Source organism: Anser cygnoides, chromosome 6, assembly GCF_040182565.1.
Source record: "Anser cygnoides isolate HZ-2024a breed goose chromosome 6, Taihu_goose_T2T_genome, whole genome shotgun sequence".
Taxonomy (NCBI): domain Eukaryota; kingdom Metazoa; phylum Chordata; class Aves; order Anseriformes; family Anatidae; genus Anser; species Anser cygnoides.
In genome coordinates, this window is record NC_089878.1 from 40,325,068 (window position 1) to 40,345,409 (window position 20,342).

A 20,342-nucleotide genomic window follows, 5' to 3' on the forward strand; every position below is an offset into this window, starting at 1 on the left:
ACCTTCTCACAGCTGTCTGTTACTGCTTCGCTTCCTTAGTTTATGCATATGTTCGTGCGTCATTTGTTGAGAGTGGGAAGACTGAATCTTCAGCTTGCTTGTAAACTTACCTTAGTCTTACCTGACAATGCACAAGAGCTTTATACCCGCTTTTAAATGTAAAAGCTCTTTTGCACTGCAGTGCTGAAGGGCCAACACAGTTTTTCTGTCATTGCAGTTCTTCTGGGCTTTGCTGATGACTTCTGTTTTTTTTTTCTCAGGTGTCTTCAATGATGGATGGTCTCACCCATATTATATCAGTTATGGTTGACTGCATCAACTTTGCACCATATGGTATTAAATATCAGCCAAAAAACAGATGTAAGAAAATATCTTGAGTGTTGGGGTTTTCTGTCTCTCTCTCTCTCAGGTTTGCTTGAAAATAGGAGTTACTGCAGATGCCGAAGTGATGACTGTAGGCTATCAGTCGTCTATGTATGTTACGCATATTAGCGAAGCATTGGAGGGATTGACAAACAGTCTTAAAAAGGAACTCAAAACATCATCCAGTATGCATATTTAAGTACTAGAGCTATTCTGATTTTTGAGCAGCTGAGTAGTTACTACGTTAGCTTGACAGAGAAAGCTTGAAATTCATGTAACCATGAAGGCTACGTTTGATCTCAGCTCGTTGTAGGACACAGCTCTGTCTGGAGTTGCATTTGATGTTTCAGCTATAATTTATAGATGAAATCTGCTTCTGCTTTGTTCAAACAATCTGAAGCAGTAATGCTTGATCACTCTCTGTAGTCTAAATATGTAATAAATACCGCTCTGAAATTGATGTTAAGCTGTTAGTATAACAGTTAAAAGGCTGCTGCTTGTGAAGCTGCTTTGCATTGTAATAGTATATATTTGATAGAATACAAAAGATCTTTGTATGCAAAATAGTCTTTGTTCCCTGCTCCTGTTTAGAACTGAAGAACTGATTTCCAAAATAATTCAGTGTAAAGCTCAGTGTTTTTGTAACTTCTCTGTCCCAGCTGAATTTGTTGTAGAGGTAGCAAGCCATTGTGTTGGACTGCTGAAAGAATGAGTGCTTTAATGGGAAATGCTAATGAGAAAAAACATGATGGAAACTATATTTTTGAATGAAACTTGATACTTCCCCTTCCCTCCCCTCACCTGTTCCAGAATTTACACCTGTCAGCTAATATTTCTAGCTTGGTTGCTGTCTCTGCCAAGTAGGCATTAAAGATGCTAAAAACAGTGATTTGTGTGACCAACCACAAATAAAATAGGAGGAATAGGATCTCTATCTGTAGTGGTACGATAAAGTTGTGTATTAAAAAATGTATGTTGTCTTTTAGGTCTGGTTTTAAACTATTAGTATGTCAATATAGTACTGTTCCATGCACTTTGTTTGTAATGCATGTTAGTTACATAGGGAAAAATATTTCTTTTTTTTCTTTTTAATGTTAGCTCCACAGACACCTACGGATTGGTCTAAGAAGAAAAGGGAGCCCCTTGGAAAGCTTTCTTCTCTGTTTAAACTCCTGGTGATGTTAATAAACTCTTTCCATACGTTCAGTTCCAACGAAATCTGTTCAGAAGCATTGGTCTCTGTTGGTCCTTCAATTATTGCTATTCTTCACAACATCATCAGCCACGTTTCCTTGCCTTCGGTGATTGGGACGATGTTCGCAATTTTTTCAAAACCACTGGCAGTGTTTTATGAAAAAACAAAGTGAGTATTTGCATTCATTGTGTTGCTGCATATTAATGAAACTTTGTGTAGTCTACATCACTTCGTGTGTTTAAACATAACCCAGGGTTTTTCAAAGCACTGACCCTAGGACGCTAAGAATGTTCAGCTTCTGTGGAGTCTCAGCTCTAAGGGCACCAGTTACTTTGCTGTATTTTCAGCCTAGCTGGTGGGTGCTACTCTTGTGGTGCACACAAGCACTGCAGAAAGAATGGATCTGTAAGATCATCACTCAAGTTGCTCTTCCACAATTGCTGTGTGTAAACTGAGCTGCTGGGACTTGAATGTGTGGTGGTGCCTGAGCTAAGGTGGGCTGCCAGAGGTGGCCCTAGTGGCACATGGCAGCAGTCAGCACACGTGGTGGTCCTCGGTTCTTGCTGATGCAAGAACCTTCTGGGGGATTCCAAAAACATGCATGTGAATAGCAGTCTCCATTGTAAGTTTTTTTTAGAAATAAAACCAAAAACTTAGGTATTTATACATGGAACGGAAGCTTTAGGACTTCTGAAGGCTTAGTATTTCCAGTGTTGCCATTACATTCACACCAAAGAGACATTTCTGTAAGACTAAATTGTTTGGCTTCTAGCTGCCATTTAATTTCAATACTGTGACAATATTTATTAACAGTACTTCATTTTATAGTGGCTAGACATTGGGTAACTTGTGTGAGGTAATTTACATTGTATAATGTAATTTCATTAAGTTGTGTAATAAAACTAGTGTGCAGTGCTTGAGTGTGTGTGTGTGTTTAATTCTTAGGATACATGAGAGCAAAACATCTCATAATTCTTTTTGTTTGTTTTGGCAGGCTTGCTGATGTACCTAAAGCATACAGTAATCTTAACAACAAGGTAAATTTTCTGGAGAAACAGCTGTGGGTTGGGAAGATATATGGCGTTGTAGAGTTCTTGCTGTTCATTCTGTATTCTGAACAAAATTGTAGTGAAGGTAGAGGTTTAACTGTTTTAAACTAAAAAAGGTTACTAAGACAAGTAAGCTTAGATATTAGTGAGACTTCTGTGGTGTGATGCCTAAACTTGTTTGTTCAGGCCATAACGTTATCTGGGTTTTGTGTGTTTTTAAACAAAACAGAACTTTCAAATAGCAAATGAAATATTAAAACTAAATACTTCTTCCTTCCCTCAGCTTGAAAAACTCCTGGCCGAGATAATTCAGTGTTTGCAGTCTCACTGCACTGGCGCTTACGACAGCGAACTGCTAGAGCAGCTTTCTCCGTTGCTCTGCGTAATGTTTCAGCATAAGAGCAAACAGATCCGCAAGCAGTGTGCCCACTTCTGGAACGCAACATTTGCTAAGGCTGCATCACTGACATACCCTGAAGAATTAAAGTAAGAAACGTTTTTTTGTATATTGTGTGTGGCTTGGACTGGAACAAAATATGAATAAGGTCAGTGCAGCTTAAAGCAGGTCCTCTCCCTGACTGTAAGAGCTAGACTTCGCGAAGTACGTGGCTGTGGAAAGGAAAACATGGCTAGTATGCTGTTCAGTTATGCAGGGCAATGTATATAGGTGGTTTTGTTCTAGAAAGCTTGGAAGAACGTTTAAGGAATAAGCCTAGAAATCTGTGTATAGGTTTATTTGACTGTAACACTTTCAAGGAAGAGATCTCAGGTTAGGTATAAATGAATTAGCATTGTTCTGGTCACCACTTATATTCTGCCTCTTGTGAGAGCTGGGGTGTCTGCTGGTCTTGTTACATACTTCCACCCTCGTAAGTCTAATTTTTTTTGGTTGAGCAGGTCTGTGTTAAGCCAAGCCAAACAGAAAATTCCACTCCTGCTGCCTGGCTTTGAAAGCATTGAGATAGCTGAAGAACATAGCACGCCGTTCTCTGAGGAGGTAAATTCTTTGTACCTAGTGGGTGCCTTCGTTGTGGGTGAATTACCCGCTTCACCTAGTGGGTAACTTCCTGGGAGTGCAGAGGTCAATTTTGATTTTCGATGCGACTGTCTTGCAATTGCTTCATGTCTGGAATGATGAACTGTGCTGGGTAAATACCATCAGGAGACTGAGCTGGCTCTTAACAGTTTATACGTTTAAAACTTGGGGTTCTATGAGCTTGTTCAAAATAATGATTTTTTTCAAGTTGTCCTCTACATAATTTAGATGAAAAAAGGAGTGTGTTTAGTTGTAGAAATGAATGTTTCAGGGTGGATTTGTGAGCGTGGAGTTTCTTCATATAACATATTGGCTGTATTTTTCCTTGAATAGATGGAAAATTCACAGTGGGATGCAAAGATGAGTGGGATGGAAGCGAATCTGGGTCGAAAACGAGACTCCATATTGGCTCAGACAAATGAACTAAAAGACAAGCCCAGTAATGTGCAAGTAACACCTGCAAAGGTAAGGTGTTCACAGATAGGTGTGACCATCAAATCCGTTACATTCTGCACCTAAACATGCTGGCGTGACTTCTGAACTAAAATCAATGAATTGATTGAGATTTTTTTTAAACTTAGCTGTACAGTGCACTTAGTTGAATTTTTCTGTTCAAATTCTCTGGTAAGTTTACAGATGGCTGAGTTTTGGGTGGGGATGGTGGAAGGCTGCTTGATGGGTTGCCAATCTGTCACTTGTATTAGGAAGCAAAGGGCAGGACATCTGTTACAAGAAGGAGGCTGGCAAGTTTGTAGCTGTTACTTTTCTTGGATCTGGAACTTAAGTTTTCAGACTGTTTTTGTAAAGTAATTATTAGTCTGTTCTGTTACACCATCGAGATGTTCTGTGTACCCGTGTGCTTAGCAACCAGCTTCTGGTAGATGGAGGTGGCAGGAATCATGTTCAGACAGTCAGAGCTCCTGCGTTCCCTCCTAAATCTGCAGGTGAGAGCTGTTGAAAAGGGTAAATCTGCCTGAGAACAAGGAAGGGTACTGGTGTTTTTCTGTCCTTTGAGTGTGTTGGAGATGGCAGGTACAGCGATGCTGGTACTTAAGTTGCCCAGCCAGGGCGGTGCAGTGCAACTTAAATTGTTTTTGTCACCCTTGAGTGATATCAAGTTGTTCTTTCAGTGGGAGCCACAGTATCATACTCTTAAGAAACTACTGATTAAGTAAACAACAGCAAATAATAGTCCTTACAAATTGAGGTACCCTCAATAAAGGTGTGTTACAGTCTTTGAACTTCCAGATGCTAAAGGAAGTGCAAAAGTTTACGTAAGGGCGAAGAGGAGGGGTTGAAGAAACTCTCGTAGGTGGTAGTGTTGGAAGAAAAAAAAAGACTGGTAAAGAAAATCAGCACCTACTGAAGGATTTGTGTTGATTAATATGCTGAAAGAACTGTGGTTATCTGAAAACTGTTCTGTTTAGGATCGCTGTACCTGTGAGTGATGAAAGCGTTGTCAGTTCCACTGTCTTGTTTCTAATCCACCTTTTTTCCTTTCTCTAGTTAAAACTAGAGTTTTCATCTTCGAAGGCTAAAAGCGAGATACTTCTGGAAGAAGAGAAATCTGTCGATTTTGTGTTCATTCCTCCAGAAGCAAAACCAAGAATATTGACAGAACATCAAAAAGAAGTGCTTAGGTCAAAGAGGTTTGTAATTAGTTTTCTTTTAAACTTAGCATGAAATGTCATTACATTGAGTAAGACATCACTTCACTTCCGCTATCTCAGGTTACCCACTGTGGTTAAATCCGACTCTTCCGTACAAGTTAAAATGTTTAAAGCTGACAGAGTTCCCTGGCTTACTGTCTTAAAGCAGTCAAATTATTTTCTGACCTGCAGTTCCTCCTGTGGCTAAATATAGTCTATCTGTTTGGAGTTTGATACTTGGAGTTTACATTTTTACTTAATGACTCTCGTTTGCAATATGAAACAGAAGCTGGCATTTTTCTTGAATTGTGGAAATTCTGGTTTTCTTTCCTCATCTGATGGAAAAGCTCTAACTTTGAAAGAGAAGTCTTATGTAAGCAGCATGTCAAATTAGGCTATTCCCAAAACTCATCTTTAATTCAAAGATTCCTTTTCAATTTTCTTTTTTTTGTGTGTGAGAAAATAGCACTAGAGTATCTTCTGTATTCAGGCAGATGTTCACAAAAACAGACTGCAAGCAAAATTTGTGTACAATAGTGCTTTACAGGAACCCAGTTGGTTAATGCAGTCAGCGTGTGTTGGTGAATTCCTCGCACAGTGGGATCCCAACCACAGCTCTTTATTCCCTACCCCTCCCCACACGCACCCTCCATAAGCATGTTGCAAAAGATTTGATGCCGCTGAAAATAGCAGCCTTCCAGTAAGGAGTTGAATCACGATCTGCATACACTCGGTGCTTTCTTTTGCCAGTTGGACTGCTCAGGTTGTGGCAGCAGGTAGCAATGCTGTGTCCTTTCCTTTCCAGAACGTGGAGCAGTGTGTGTGACCGCAGTCTCCTGATATTTGGTGCACGTTACTTTGCTTTTTTTTTTTTTTTTACAGCAGTCTGTGCTTTGGTGCATGTTGCTCTTTGAGTAGTCTTAAGAGCTTGGAAGTTCAGTCTAGTTCCTGCAAGAGCGTGCTGTCTTATGATGAATGCATTATACTACCCCATCTCACCAATTTTTTTAAATACTCCAACTTAACCATTTCTGGTTTTGTTTCAGAATTGGTATTCCTGCTATGTACAACAATTTAGACACTTCACAAGATACAACCTTATTTTCTCAGTATACTCAGAGCCAGGAAGATTCATTGTAAGTAAAGGTGGCCAGTATGATGTTAAAGGTCCCCTCCCCCCCTTTTTTTGCAGCCCTTCTAATTTAATTAACTTTTATTTTAGGGAAAAGCCATCTTTAATAGAAAATGCAAAAGAAGATAATAAAAACAATCCTCAGGTAATTTCTCATTGTCTAATGGTAGTTAAGATACCAGAACTGTAACCATATCCGTGATGTTTTCTTCATATCTATAGCTCTGATAATTGACGGCAAAACTCTTTGATTACTGTGTATGATAAATGAGTGGGTTTAAATTGCTTTGGAAACTATTTGAGAAAAAAAAAAAAAGTGCCCCCAAATGTATCTGTTCACAGGAATCCTTTTCTTTCTCCATGTTGATTAACCTGTAAGGCTCCCAAGAATATCTTGTTTTTCTTGAACCTCCTCTAGTTTTTCCCAGTTCTGCATAATACTGACACAGACTACGTGACTATAGAATACACTGAGAGCTCTTACAATTTGTGTTTCATTTCATCAGTAGGTTTTAATTTGATACTAATTGCAGTGTTCTTCGTGCTGTGTTCTGCTCTGCCTAACTTAAACTAGAAGAGGCCAATCATTAAATGTTTGAATTTAATTTCAAAATGTGAAGATTCAACAAGGGTTTTAATAAGTTTTAACAAGGATGCATTTAAATTGCTTTGTTACGCAGCGTACAGATATCATAGGAACTTAGTTCAATCATTTGTATGCCCCACCAGTAATATTTTACTGGGGGGGTGGAATTTGGAAGCTGCAGCATAGACTTGCCGCGACTTAACTGTGGTGCTGTTCTGCAAATTGCCTAGCTTTGTGCTAGGAATCCTAACACTTGCTGACTTTTCCATAACACCTTTCCTTTCAGTGGGTGTACTTTATATGCATCATGTCTTGCTGTAACTCTTTTCACTTTTAAAAGTTATTGTTGATAGCTGTTATTCAGTGACCTTGCCACTAAGAAGGCCAATGGTAGCCTTGGCTGCATGAGGCAAAGCCCTCGCAGCAGGTTTGGGGGAGGTGGTCTTTCCCCTTCAGTCAGCACTGGTGAGACCACAGCTGGAGCGCTGGGCCCAGTTCTGGGCCCCCAGCACAGGAGGGACATGGACGTACTGGAGGGAGTCCATGAAGGGACTGGAGCACCTCTCCTGCGAGGAAAGTCTGAGAAACTCTTCAGCCTGGAGAAGAGGCTGTGGGGAGATCTCTTCGAGACAAATATCCGAAGGGGGGTACAAAGAAGGCAGAGCCAGGCTCCTTTCCATGGTGTCAGGACAGGAGGCAAGGGGCACAGTGAGACAGGAGGTTCTGTCTGAGCATCAGGAAGTGTTTTTTCACTGTGCAGGTGCTGGAGCACTGGCACGTACTGCCCAGAGAGGGAAGGTCTCTCTCCTTGGAGATCTTTAGAAGGCACCTGGACATAGTCCTGGGCAACCTGCTCCGGGTGGCCCTCCTTGAGCAGGGGGTTGGCCCAGGTGACATCCAGAAGTCCCTGCCAACCTCAACTATTCTGCGGAAGAATAAAAACAAAAAAAATTGTCTACTGAAGGACACATTGTAAGATAATTTGATGGAAGGGTGGCTTGAAAATCCTCATGGGTGTTTTGTTTTCTGTTTCACCAGATCTGTTTTTTATATCATATCCATAGCAAAAATACAGACCTTGCTGTTCATGTTTTTGGGACAGGAAGAAAATGGAAAGAGTGAAGGCTGCATCACTGAATCAGATGAAACCACGGGGGACTGCAAATCAGATAACTCTCTTGAGGATGTGAGAAAGAAGTCTGTTACTCACATGGAGAGCAACTCAACTGTAAATAGTGAAGGGGAGTCAAAAAGTGACATGGCTGAACTGATGCAGGAGGAGCCAGCAGTTGGAGAGGGGTTAGAAAAAAGTACTACAGAAACAGTTTCAAAGGAGTCGTCAGTAGGAAACAAAGACGCTTCAAATGTCAGTAGCAGTTCGACTTCAAGTGATGTAATTTCTGGAACTCCCCAGCCTGCAAGCCGACGGCAATCTTTTATTACTTTGGAGAAATTTGACAGTTCAGAGAACAGACCCTTTAGCGTTTCAGCGTTAAACAGTATGTCAGAGATGTCTGGAAGCTCTTCTGTGCCAGATAAACAGGAAAATACAAACAAGTGCAAGACTGCTACTAAACTAGAAAAATCTGGAGAAGAGAACAAAAATTCTTCACAGTCTGAACAAATATTTACTGCAATACGGAGGCTAACTCGCAGGCAGAGTAAACTGGAGCAGCTAGAAAATAAGCATTCCAGGTTAAGTAGGTCAGAACAAGAGAAAAGTGCGCAAGAGTCTGTTGTTTCCAACAGTATGGAAACCAGTTCTGAACCGTCTTGTGCCGTGGAGGACACGGAACGTGTTCTCACTGCTCAGTCCCAAGCTCTCAGTTCTACAGAAGCAGAAATTAAAAAAGTTGAAGATGCAATAGCAGAAATAGAAAGGGTTCGGGCTTTAGATACGGATTCTAAAGAAAATAAGCCCCCAGAGGCAGCTGGTTCATCTGACCAGGTAACAGATGATGATAATCAGGTCCCACACGTGTCTCCTAGTCAGAAAACACTAAGACGTTCTTCAAGGCGACGGTCAGAAACCGGAGAAGTGTCAGCGGGTAGTCAAGATAAGGAAGACGGCCACCAGAAAAAAGACAAACGTAAAGAAGATGAAAAATCCCTGCAAAAGAAGTTGCCACAGACTAAAGACGATGTATCCCAAAAGCAGAAAGCAGTGTCTGGGAAAACAACAGACACTGCAAACAGAAAAGAAAGCAGCCTACCTGAGAGAGCTGCTGCAGAGGACTCTGGCTCAGTGGGTGATGAGGAGGTGAACAAAAGCACTAGGAAGTCAGAAGATAAATTGAAGATGGACGTGGAAGGTCAAGACTGTAGCTCAGGTACAATAGGCGAGAAGAAAAAGGAACGCCCCCGATACCATACAAGAAGCAGCTCACAAGGATTGCTTTCCAGCATAGAAAATTCAGAGGCTGATGGCTGTGAGACCAAGGAAGAAAGCATAAAGAAGAAGAAACCTGGAAAAGTGAAAACCAGAAGTGATCCTCTTGAAGGTAAATTGAAAGACCTACAGCCAGGAAGCCGTGGCCAGGAGGAGGTGTCTTCCCAAGAAAACGAAAGTAAAAATCTGTTGGAAACAAATAGAAGTGAACTAAGTGATGAAGTCAGCACAGACATGTCATTGGCTGAACCACAGGACCTGAAAAAGGACCTGAAAAATGAAGTAATTCCTACAGATGCTGGTGGAGCTGGGGGATCTGCCTGCCCAGAGACTTCACCTGATATGCAGAACACATGTGGGGAACAAACCAAGACCGGGGTGGTGACAGAATCTTTTACCGACCCAAGTGTATCTGAAGTTCTGAAAGCAGGAGAGGAAAACACACACATTGAAAGGCAAAGAAATGCAGGAGACTGTTCGAGTGTTCTGCCTGACCATGTACAAGGAGCGAATGCTTCAGGTAGCGAGCCTTCCTCTTTGCAAGTACCTGAGTGTCAGCACAAGAGAAGCAAAAGGCAGAGAAAACTAAGGAGCTGCGATTGCTGTTACAGAAAGGCAAAGCAGCCAGCAATGTCATTCACTGAGCTGAAAACTGAGGACAGTCCTGACCCGAACGAGCCCCAAACCACCCCAGTTCAGACAGCCGTAGATACATCAGAGATGTCTGCTAGCTCAAATTTTGAGGAGAGCTTGGCCATGGCACCTTGTGCAATGAGCACACCACGGCTTCATTTTAAGGAACCCAGCGCGTTCAACTTGGAAGGAGAGAGAAAATCTGAAGATAACGTGCAAGGGAACACTTGCAGTATGGAGGAGGAGGAGAATCCAGCACGTGTAACAGGTGAACTTGATGATTCCATAATGGAAGTAAAAGTAGCCGTTGATGAGGATGACGGAACTGAACAGGGTGTAACCGAGTGTGCTTCAGATGAGCCTGCTGACAGCTGCCTGGCTGCAGGGAATCACAGTGAAGAACCAGGAGCTACAGTAAAGGAAGAAGAAAATGAGAATGGACCAATGGAGGAGATACCTGGGGCACTGAGCGTTGTTAGCAGGCCTGAGAGAGAAGAGATGAATGAACTAGAAAGCAATCAAGATGATAAAGAACAAGCTGAGAACGCTATAGCAGAAAGTTGCGCTATTCTAGATAAAGAGATGAAAGAGGAATTGATAGAAACTGAAATTACAGTGCCTGAAAATCTCGCTGTAGAGGGTGAAGGTGCAGTAGAAAATAACAATGTGGATTCACCTCAGAAGCCAGAAAATCTTGATTCTTTCGCTTTAGTAAACGAAAGCCCTAACAGTATGCAGGCACGCTGCATGTGGTCTCCTTCGGCTTCTCCATCCACGAGCATTTTAAAGAGAGGTGTAAAAAGAAATCAAGAGGACGATTCCCTGTCACCTGCTAATAAGGTATGGTAATGCGATTCGTTCTGTGATACTCGCAGTTCATTCTGTTCATAACTGGGATGTGGAACAGTATAACGAGTTCCAAAGGCACTCAGTTACTGACCTTAACAGTATTTACAATGAAAAAATAATGAAGATGAAGACTTGGGGATTTTTTTCCATAATGCACAAGCACTGGCAGGCTTGTGTTATTGGGGCTTGGGAGTTTAATTTTTGAAGCCGAGTGCCAAGGGCTAGTTTGCATGCCTGAGTGGCAGCGGAACAAAAAACTGCAAAACCATTGAATGCACAGGCAGGGTCTTACCAGTGGGTTTTGAGAAGCATTTTTACAAAATGCACTGCATGTTTCCTTTAGCAATAAGGTAGCCACAGTTTCTGTCCTTGGGTGAAGCATGATTAGTGTCATTCAAGAACTTGAATAACGCTACCCATTTCAAACTGAGTTATTTTGTCTCTTCAGACTTCTTTCACCAGAGTGGGGTGGTCTGAGTTCATCTGATTAAAAACTGCTTTTTCTAAAACCAGATTCGACGTGTCTCTTTTGCAAATCCCATTTATCAAGAAGGACTGGCAGATGACATAGACAGGAGGAGCCCTGTCATTAGATCCCATTCTTCACCATCTTCACGAAGTCTTAAAATCTTATCTAACATTCAGGCTAAGGTAAGTTCTTACACGTGTTCAGTATGTCGTAAGTCTTCTGTTTCTCATGTTAACGTAGCTGTAGTGTATGTTCACGGTCACTTGCAAGCAGTTAACAAACAGTTAAAAGGGTGAAGAGTAGAGAATCAGTAAGTTTAAGAAATAGCTGTAACTGTTTTAGTCTTGTTCATTCTGTTGCTCTCTAAAGACAAGTACAGTCTGAAATGTAGATAGCTAGAAAGTTAGCTAACTGAATTCTTACAATCCTGAGAGATTTTTTCCTCTTTTTCTATCCAGCATATTACCACTCCAACCAAAGGATTTCTGTCCCCAGGATCTCGTAACCCTAAATTTAAGAGCTCAAAGAAGTGTTTAGTAAGAAGTGCTTTGGTTCATGTTTCTCTTATTTTTCTTGTACTCTTATTTTTCTTGTATTCAGTTGTGTGATAGTTAATTTAATAACTTTTCTCTGTTGTTCAAAGATTACAGAAATGGCTAAGGAATCACTGCCTTCTCCTACAGAATGCATGTATCCTGCCTTAGCAGGCTGTAAGGCACCAGTCGATGTAATTTTACCTCAGATTACATCAAATATATGGTAAGTACATTGTTGCTTTGGAAGATCAGGTTTCAATAGAAAATTCTTACTGGATTTTAAAAAAAAAAAAAAAAGGCAAAAGCAATTTTTGTGATGCAAAGTGATGAATTAGAGACACCTTTTGCAGGGAAAAAACAAAGCATCTTTTAGAAGGAGGGAGGTTGGATGGTGAGGGAGACTTTACTTGAACAATTCCAAACCAGTTGTCTCTCTTGTGAAGAGCTTGCAGCCAGACACAGGGAACTTTCCCTAGTTTGTAAGACAGAGCAGACTGATCTTAATGATCTGTGACAAAGCAATTGGAGCTTCCAATAGCTCCACTAGTTGAAGATGCCACCATCCTGCTGCTGTTTGGGAGTACTAGAGACCAAGTGGGATTTTTGGGGAAAAGATCTACGTTTCAAACACACAAATGCCAGGTGCTCAGCTAATGAAATTTGGATATGTCAGAAACAAACTATACACTGTAGCAGGAACTGCTCTGAATGGACTTTTCTAGTGTACTCGGCTTCTTTTGCTTCCTCTTATGTGTAATTGGGCTTTTGAATCCCATTTCAGGGTTGGATATTGATAAATTGCAAAGAAGTGTGCTGCTGCAGATAGAAGAAATGTCTCTTGTGTGTTGTTTTTTCCTTTATGTGCATGTGAATTGGCATTCATGTAAGATTTATTCCTGCTCTACAGTGCCAAGGAGAAGGGACATGGATTTTAGCATAATGAACCCTTTTTTCTTCCCTGCTGCAGCGCAAGAGGTTTGGGGCAGCTCATTCGAGCAAAGAACATTAAGACAGTGGGTGATCTGAGTACTCTGACAGCATCAGAAATCAAAACTCTTCCCATCCGTTCTCCTAAAGTTTCCAACGTTAAAAAAGCTCTTAAAGGATATCACGAGCAGCAGGTAAAGTTTAATCCTAGTGCCCAGAAAGGTAATGTTAACCTGATGAACTGCTAACGTTCCTCATGAAGAATAAGGTATTTTTTTTTTTTTGTACAAGAAAAATTTCTTTGAACTGTGATTTATCTGTCAAAGGTGGTCTTTCATGGTACAGGACTTGGTTACAACATAGTTACTGGGAATGAGGATTACATCTGTTACGGAGTAAAGCGTGTCCCACCTCATAACTCTTTCTCTGAACATGTTTTTTGTTCCCTCAAAAACCCGCAGGTAAAATCCCGAGGGTGTGAGGAATTGGTAGTGCTTGAAGATGTAGAGAAAACAATAAACAACGTAGAGGATAAATCTGTTGATGACGAGAAACTTGCAACAGGTAACTCTTGCCCATTTGTTGCTTAGGATTTGGATGTTTCTGCTGTTGCTGCTTTTCTTCTCTTCTAATGGGAACACTTATTTTTGTTTTTGGAGAGGAGTTAATGGCTGATATTACCATATTAGATGGGTGATTGAGTTAGCCACTTCATGAAGCCCTATAGTAATGGCTTTTTTAAACTTGTTCTGTATTTGAGGGCAAGATACGCTGTGTTTTTCCCTAAACAAGCTTGTGTAAACAGCATGTTAGGCAGGGCTCTGCATACTTCACTTTCCAGATCTCAACCAGGGTCTCCGCTGAGCTGTTCAGTACTGCAGTAGCTTCTCTGGTTCTGGGCGTGCACAGAAACAAAGCAAGTTGAAACTGCAGAGCTGAAAAGGTGCCTGATGGCAGGCGAGACAGTTCAGATGTTTCTCAGGATACTCCCTTTGGATTTACGGGACTAGATTTTTATCTGAATGTTCCTGTGCATTTTTGGAGTTTGCCATTACTTTATGCAGAGGAATCCCTAATTGTTCTTCCTGCGAGAGACTTTGAAGCATTTGGTTAACCAGAGAACAAAACCCAGGAGTAACTTCTCTTCATCTGTCCAATTTAAAATTGGACTATTCGTGGGGTAACGTGTATTGAGGGAAACGGTCAGTATTTTAGTAGGATCAAATATTTTGATTGCAGTCCTTAATTTTGTTGTATAATCATGATCAAACTTAAAGTCACTATAAAGAAGGGGAGCATTTAGTTCTGAGGGGTGCCTTTGTCAGAAGCTCACTCTGCAAATACTTTGTGGACTGAATACATCTTTTTGTACAAAAACTGCAACATTGCGCTACAACGTAGTTCTGCTGGGATTTACACCTGACCGCTCTGCCTGCAGTGCCCTACCTACCTTCCCCTTCCTTCCTTTTCAGATTTGATCGAACCGGTTGTCTTGAATGCAAACGGCCAACCCACAGCAGATCTTCTGAGCCAGATCGATGCCCTCGCTGCTCAGCTGACCTCTGAAGTTCTCTATGGCTATTCAGGAAGCCAGCTCTTTGAGATGCAAGAAAAACTTGCGGGCATGACAAACTGTATCATGAAAAACCTGCAGTCCCGCTGGAAATCGCCTCCCCACGACAGTTCCAATTAGTTGCTTATCATTCCTAATTAAGGAGGATTTTGTTACAATTTTCCCCCAAAATTTAGCTTTCTTACTGGTGAATTAATCCTTAAAGTGTATGTTTTGTACTATAGAAGATTTTTAAGAAACCTATATGAACAAAATATATCATGATTTTTCTTTTTTCCAGTGGTTTTTTAACTTGTGGGATTGCCTATTCCCCGTTGGAGGTATTTGTATTGTATTGCTATGCATATTTCTTTCAGGTAGCGAAAGAAAACTTGATGAAGGTGTGCAATAGCAAAGACTGTGAAACCAAACTAACAGAGTAGTTAAATTATTTTTTCACATCCAAAGTGTTCTTACGACTGCAAACTCTTACGTGGTGGGAGATCGATCTCACAGCTCTGCTCGTGTGCTTCCCAGGTCTGTTTCCTTTGGAGTCGCTGAAACTTTTCAGTGCTGTTGGGTATTGGGTTAAGCTGTGCTCAGTTCCTTGCAGTGGCAGCAGTCCAAAACCCTGGTTTCTGACAACTGGATGGCATCTCTTTGTGCATGCCTTGTTACCAGAATCCCACTAAGAAGCTGACCCTAAAATGCATCCTGGCAAGTGAGAGACTTTGCAAAATTTCTCAGGCTTTTTCCTGTGCTCTAACAGCTTTGTTTGCAGCAGTTCTCCCCTGGTGGAGAAGACCTTCTCCTTTTGTGGAAGTGAGAGGATTTGACTTGGGTTTTTTGTATATTATGTACAGACTGCAAATGTTGGTTAATAATTTATGGTGGAGTTCTAATTGCATGGAATGCATTGCTGCTTCTGAGAGACCTTCAGAGTTCTTGGGTTTTACTCCGGAAATCTAATTTGTATATATTGGACACTTATGGAGAGGAATTGCTGCAGGTGTTTTTAGAACTTAAGTATGTGCAAATAAAACAGCAATTAGTTCCCAAAGGTGTTAATGTCAGTCTTTAAGTTTATATGGAAAAAAAATGACTGCAGCTGTTTAGCCCTTCCTCAGAGTTGCTTTGGAATTGCAAGGTTGGGAGGAACCTTGGAAGGTTATTGGTGGCTCCTTAGGCCAGGAGTAGGTCCTCAAGGCCAAGGTCGTGTCTTACCAGCACCGCTGTTCTGTGCCCTGTTCACACATCCCATAAACTAATGGGCTATGGTGTCGTAGCACTGTGTGAACAGCACCAGTGACGAGTGCCTGTAGGTTTTGCTGTCCTGCCAGCTGCTTTCGCTACACCGCATCCCCACTGGGAGGAGTGGCGTTGTCCTTTCCAGCTGGCTGCGTACGCCACGATAGCTGCGGATTCCCCGTGAACGAAAGCCTTCAGAGTTAACAGTTGCAACTCCTCCTACTGTTAGCTTACTGTGTGTACTTTGTCCAAGGTAAACTAAAGATGAAGTGCTTTTTTTACCGTTTTACCAGCCAGCCTCCAGAGACGGAAGGACCAGATGCGTCAGGAGACGCAGATAACTAGTGTTCAGGTATGAAATAACCTCTCCAGTTCATTCACAGCCCTCAGAGTTTGACTTAACATTGTGGCTGTTGGTTTTTTCAGTTTTCTGAACAAAGCCAATTTGTTTTAAGATCGATTCCTGCTCTTCAGCATGAGTTAATAGTCAAAGATACTGCAGAAACAACAGCTTTATTTAGTCACTAATTTACAAGTAACAACTTCTGACCCCAGAACAACTGCATGAAAAACACATGCATAAGAGCTCAGCAAGCAGAGGGAAGAGGCTTTTGCTTTGTGGTGTTTCCCCATCTTCCCTGACAGATAAACTTTGACAGATAAACTTTGGTTTGAGATACTAAGCTTACATGGAAAACAAATATATTCAAACATTTTAGAATAGTCCAGAAAAATCTCTTTATGGAAGAGTGAATAAAGTAACACTTGGTAGTCTTGGCCTTAACTTCATGTGTAGAAGTTCAGCGATACTGAACTGGATTAAAACTCTAGTATTAGAACATTTTGATGGTAATCTGTATGTTTTAAAAGGAAGTCTAGGCCAGTTGGAAGAAAAGATTTTAGACACTGGAAGCAAGACAGCTCTTACGAGCGCTGCCTAGTAGTATGTTTACAGGTAGTTAAACATATTTTGAAGAGCTGTTTCAGAAATATTTTGTTCTGCAGTTTTTTTTCTCTGTGGTGGTTTATAAGGCACTATCAGCATGGAAGACAATAAAGCACTTTGGAGAAGTGTTAGAAACTCTTCTAAGGTGTGAGATGTGGCCGGCATGTCTGGGCCACGCAGATGTGCCTTAGGGAAAGGGGTTTTGACTTAGACAGCTTCTACGTAGTTGGCTGGCAGCATGCCCGTCTTGCCAGTTCTCTGGACAGTCCCATACATCCAGCCTTCATCGATGGCTTGCACGTTTACGATCGTGTCACCGTCTTTGAAGGAAACTTCATCAGCGTCAGCTGCCATGTAGTCATACATGGCCCGATACGTCTTCTGGAATGGTAAGGAGAAAAAGTAAGATGTTTATACCACTGCTGTTAGTTCCTGGTCAGAATCAACATGCAAGCAGAGGGCAGGTTATATTCCAACTCATTTCAGTACTTAAAAGTATCCCTGATGGCAGTAGCTTTGGCTGGTCTTTTAAAAAGCCTGGTTTCAGATCACAGAATGCCTTTTTCAATAATTTAAACTTCAAAAAAAAATTCCAACTCAAAAATTCAACTTCAAAATTCAGCTTCAACCTCCTTATCAGATTTTTTCCTGTTGAATTAACTTTCAGGTAGATACAGCCTTGTGAGAGGTGCAGCCAGCACCCTGCCTTAGTGCTTTTGTGGTTTCGTGACTCTGAAGGTGGAAAAACACTTTCAGAGTGTACGTGAGCAGGAATACGTGAACAGTTAGGTTGGCGCCTGCTTATAACTTCGTGGCCTTGCCTCCCAGTGGATTGTGGTGGGAGGGAGGAGGTGTAACTTAAAGAACTCTGGGCAGCTGTTACGCCTTCAGCTGGTCCTGTACCAGTTGCCAGCCCAGGGGTGGGGGTGTTGCTGGGCTGTCCTGGGGCGTGCACTGAGGGCATTTGGGGCCCGCAGGGGCTATGCGCTGTGGGCAGGAAGCCAAATTCTGTCCCGGTGAGAGAGCCCGCCCCAGCAGCAGTGCTGCAGTGAGCTCGGGACTGGCTGTCAGCGCAGCTGCTCCGTGTTACTTACCCCAGCGGTCGATGGATGGGAAGGAACCGATGATACTGTTGTTTGCTGGGTGGCAACTGAAGATGACCTTTGTTGCGGCAACTCTATGGTTTTAGCATGTTTATAGCCCACTGCAAAAGGAGAAAAGTGTTTTGTGTTAGTTCTTTTACGCTTAATGCTTTTATTTTATGGACTTAGCAATGGGATTAGGCTTACTCCCAATAAAGGTAGTGTGGTAGGTCACTAGGTGGCTCAGATCTGCCTTTTACCCAGTGAAGCACCACTTGGTATCAGTTACGGCTGTAGCTCAGTGCTTTGCCAGGTGTGCCTCTCTACTTTTTCCTGGCCAAAGGAGTTGGAGCCAGTGACTAGCTCTGTCCTGCTGGATGGTCTGGGTACCGTCTGTCCTCAGATACAGTGCAGTTTTGTTCTCATACCTGTGGTAGTTGAGGTAAAGAAGCCCCCGTTGCTGTAGAAGGACAAATGTTGATCCACCCCTTCCGAGGGCTCAGATTTTTCATCCCCACCACTGATGCTCAAGGCACTGGCAGAGCGGGAATGCTCCCGGCTGCGGCGCTGGGCTTGGACTGCAGGGAGAAAACAGTGGGAGCAGAGTTACCTCCTTTCTTTGTAAGGAGAGGCACACATTTAAAAACAAAAAGTGCATATTTTATATATGCACATGTATACAGGTGTTTTGTGTATGTGCGTGTAAATACATAAATACAGTTATCCTTATGCAGAAGAGCTATAGACAATCTCTAGTCACCGTTAATTCTTACACGAGCTGTGTCTGTGCGTAACAGTTTGAAGTACGCTTGCATTCCTGCACAGGTAGAGTGACTAAACTGTCCTTTAATATCCCAAGCTGTCGGTTTCACTGTTTGGATCTGTGTAAGTATAAAGGCTGTTTTGCATAAATAGTACAGACTGGAACAAACCTGAGATCATGTGTAAGCTTCTGGACTGAATGTTGTCTTCTGCTGGGTCGTAGTCAAAGACTGAGCCAGGATTGGTGCGCCACACACGAAGACCTGTAAGGGAAACAGCTTTTCTGAGGAGAAGGTGGAGCTCAAACACTTCCTAGAGAGCTTGAGCAGCAACCATCTGTCCTGAAGGAGAGTAAAAGCGTATCAGAAAAAGGGAAGCAGGACTTCATAATTTGTTTTTCTCAAATCTATAGCACAGACTTCTTATTTTTTCATTTATTCTATATCAAATGAGCTTTAGCATTTCTGCAATACACGTGGAGATGAACTTAATACAAGTAAGAAATTAGAATCTGTCACCTAGCATCATGTTATACCGGTGGGCATGATGGGAGAGGCAGAGGAGGCCACAAAGATGATCAAGGGGCTGGAGACCCTCTGTTACTGAGACAGGCAGAGGGAGCTGGGGTTATTCAGCCTGGAGAAGAGAAGGCTCTGGGGACAGCTTATAGCGGCCTGCCACTGTCTCGGGGGGGCTACAGGAAAGCTGGGGAGGGACCCTTTTGTCAGGGGGTGTAGGGATAGGACAAGGGGGAATGGCTTCAAACTAAAAAAGAGTAGATTTAGATTAGATAGGAGGAAGAAGTTCTTCACTGTGAGGTGCTGGCACAAGCTGCCCAGAGCAGCAGTGGCTGCCCTGTCCATGGCCGTGTCCAAGGCCAGGCTGGATGGGTTTGGGCAGCCTGAGCTGGGCAGGTTCCTGCTCACAGCAAGGGGCTAGAAATAGACAACCTTTAAGTCCCTTTCAGCCCAAACCATCATTGATTCTATGGTTTACAGCTGCTATCAGAGAATATATTCCGCATTGATAACAAAACATCATCTCCAGGTAATGAAAGTTTTAAGTTGATGTGGCTGAGCTTAAATGTTTTCTTATGGTCAGCTTGTGTTTTGTGTAAGTGATGTATTCTAGTCTTGGAAAAAAAAAAAAAAAAACAAAAAGCTTCTGCTTACCTGTGAGATTCTCTTGGTCCTGGTCCACACGCTTTCTCTCCATTTCTACTACTCGCCTTTGAATGCCTCTGTAGCTGATGTCGCTGAAGTCTTGCATGTTCTTTTTCACACGTTCTGTAATGGGGTCAGTAACTACAGGTGTGAAAGTACCTTTGCTTTTCTCAAAATCTTCATGGTATTTCACCTGCAATGTACAATGAAATGTTTGTCCCTCTGTAGATTAGACAAATGATTGGTTTTATTCTTTGCTTTCTTAAGTAAAATGCCTAGTAGAGAGGTGTGCTGCAGTTCTGAATTTTTGCTTTCTCCCCTCCAAAGAACAATGAGGGAGAGCCTAATCCCAACCATGCCTTTCCTGTGGAGTCACTCTTGCTTTTTACATTTAGTAACGTGGGTGACCAGTTGGTAAATGTATATTGTCTCTTGTGACAGCAACCCTGGCGTCTCTTGAGAGCAAGGTCATGTTTTTAGTTAAGTCACTGCCAAGTTAACCCATCTATAAATGCTCTTACCGTGGAAATGTGTTTCTGGGTCTCTCGTACACGCCGCATTTCAGGTGTATCCAGTACGTAAGCAGCTTTGCCTTGTACTTGTTTTCGGAAACTATCTGAATAAAGAACCTGCCAGGTGAGAAAAAGGAAGTGAGCACAGGGCACAAAACTAATTCTGCACCGTGAGGAGTGGCTGTGCTGATGCAAGGCAACCTGGCAGAGAAGGTTAAAGAATGAAAAACAGGCAGCAGCAATTGTTGGTGAATAATGTTAGAA

At 42.1% G+C, this 20,342-nt stretch overlaps 2 protein-coding genes across 21 annotated transcripts in view; one reads left to right on the plus strand and one right to left on the minus strand.

The window, feature by feature from the left end:
* Positions 1 to 14,660, plus strand: part of RIF1 (replication timing regulatory factor 1) — a 29,464-nt gene extending 14,804 nt beyond the window's left edge. Inside the window, exons 20-35 of one of the 2 annotated variants that reach the window (XM_013198089.3) lie at positions 261 to 360; positions 1,462 to 1,726; positions 2,553 to 2,595; positions 2,891 to 3,093; positions 3,505 to 3,604; positions 3,977 to 4,108; positions 5,150 to 5,292; positions 6,339 to 6,428; positions 6,515 to 6,569; positions 8,113 to 10,872; positions 11,395 to 11,532; positions 11,809 to 11,886; positions 11,994 to 12,109; positions 12,854 to 13,007; positions 13,275 to 13,377; positions 14,286 to 14,660. In XM_013198089.3, the coding sequence (XP_013053543.3) occupies positions 261 to 360; positions 1,462 to 1,726; positions 2,553 to 2,595; positions 2,891 to 3,093; positions 3,505 to 3,604; positions 3,977 to 4,108; positions 5,150 to 5,292; positions 6,339 to 6,428; positions 6,515 to 6,569; positions 8,113 to 10,872; positions 11,395 to 11,532; positions 11,809 to 11,886; positions 11,994 to 12,109; positions 12,854 to 13,007; positions 13,275 to 13,377; positions 14,286 to 14,506 (4,701 nt within the window). In that variant the 3' untranslated portion in view covers positions 14,507 to 14,660. The remainder of the gene's footprint in view (positions 1 to 260; positions 361 to 1,461; positions 1,727 to 2,552; positions 2,596 to 2,890; positions 3,094 to 3,504; positions 3,605 to 3,976; positions 4,109 to 5,149; positions 5,293 to 6,338; positions 6,429 to 6,514; positions 6,570 to 8,112; positions 10,873 to 11,394; positions 11,533 to 11,808; positions 11,887 to 11,993; positions 12,110 to 12,853; positions 13,008 to 13,274; positions 13,378 to 14,285) is intronic. The other variant, XM_048080994.2, reaches the window with a different exon arrangement.
* Positions 14,661 to 16,107: 1,447 nt separating this feature from the next.
* NEB (nebulin) overlaps positions 16,108 to 20,342 on the minus strand; it is a 124,277-nt gene continuing 120,042 nt past the window's right edge. For all 19 annotated transcript variants that reach the window (XM_066999863.1, XM_066999881.1, XM_066999882.1 and 16 more), the window contains 6 exons: positions 20,088 to 20,195; positions 19,576 to 19,759; positions 18,574 to 18,666; positions 18,070 to 18,219; positions 17,654 to 17,763; positions 16,108 to 16,940 (listed from right to left, as the gene is read on the minus strand). In XM_066999863.1, coding sequence (XP_066855964.1) covers positions 16,767 to 16,940; positions 17,654 to 17,763; positions 18,070 to 18,219; positions 18,574 to 18,666; positions 19,576 to 19,759; positions 20,088 to 20,195 — 819 coding nt within the window. In that variant the 3' untranslated portion in view covers positions 16,108 to 16,766. The remainder of the gene's footprint in view (positions 16,941 to 17,653; positions 17,764 to 18,069; positions 18,220 to 18,573; positions 18,667 to 19,575; positions 19,760 to 20,087; positions 20,196 to 20,342) is intronic.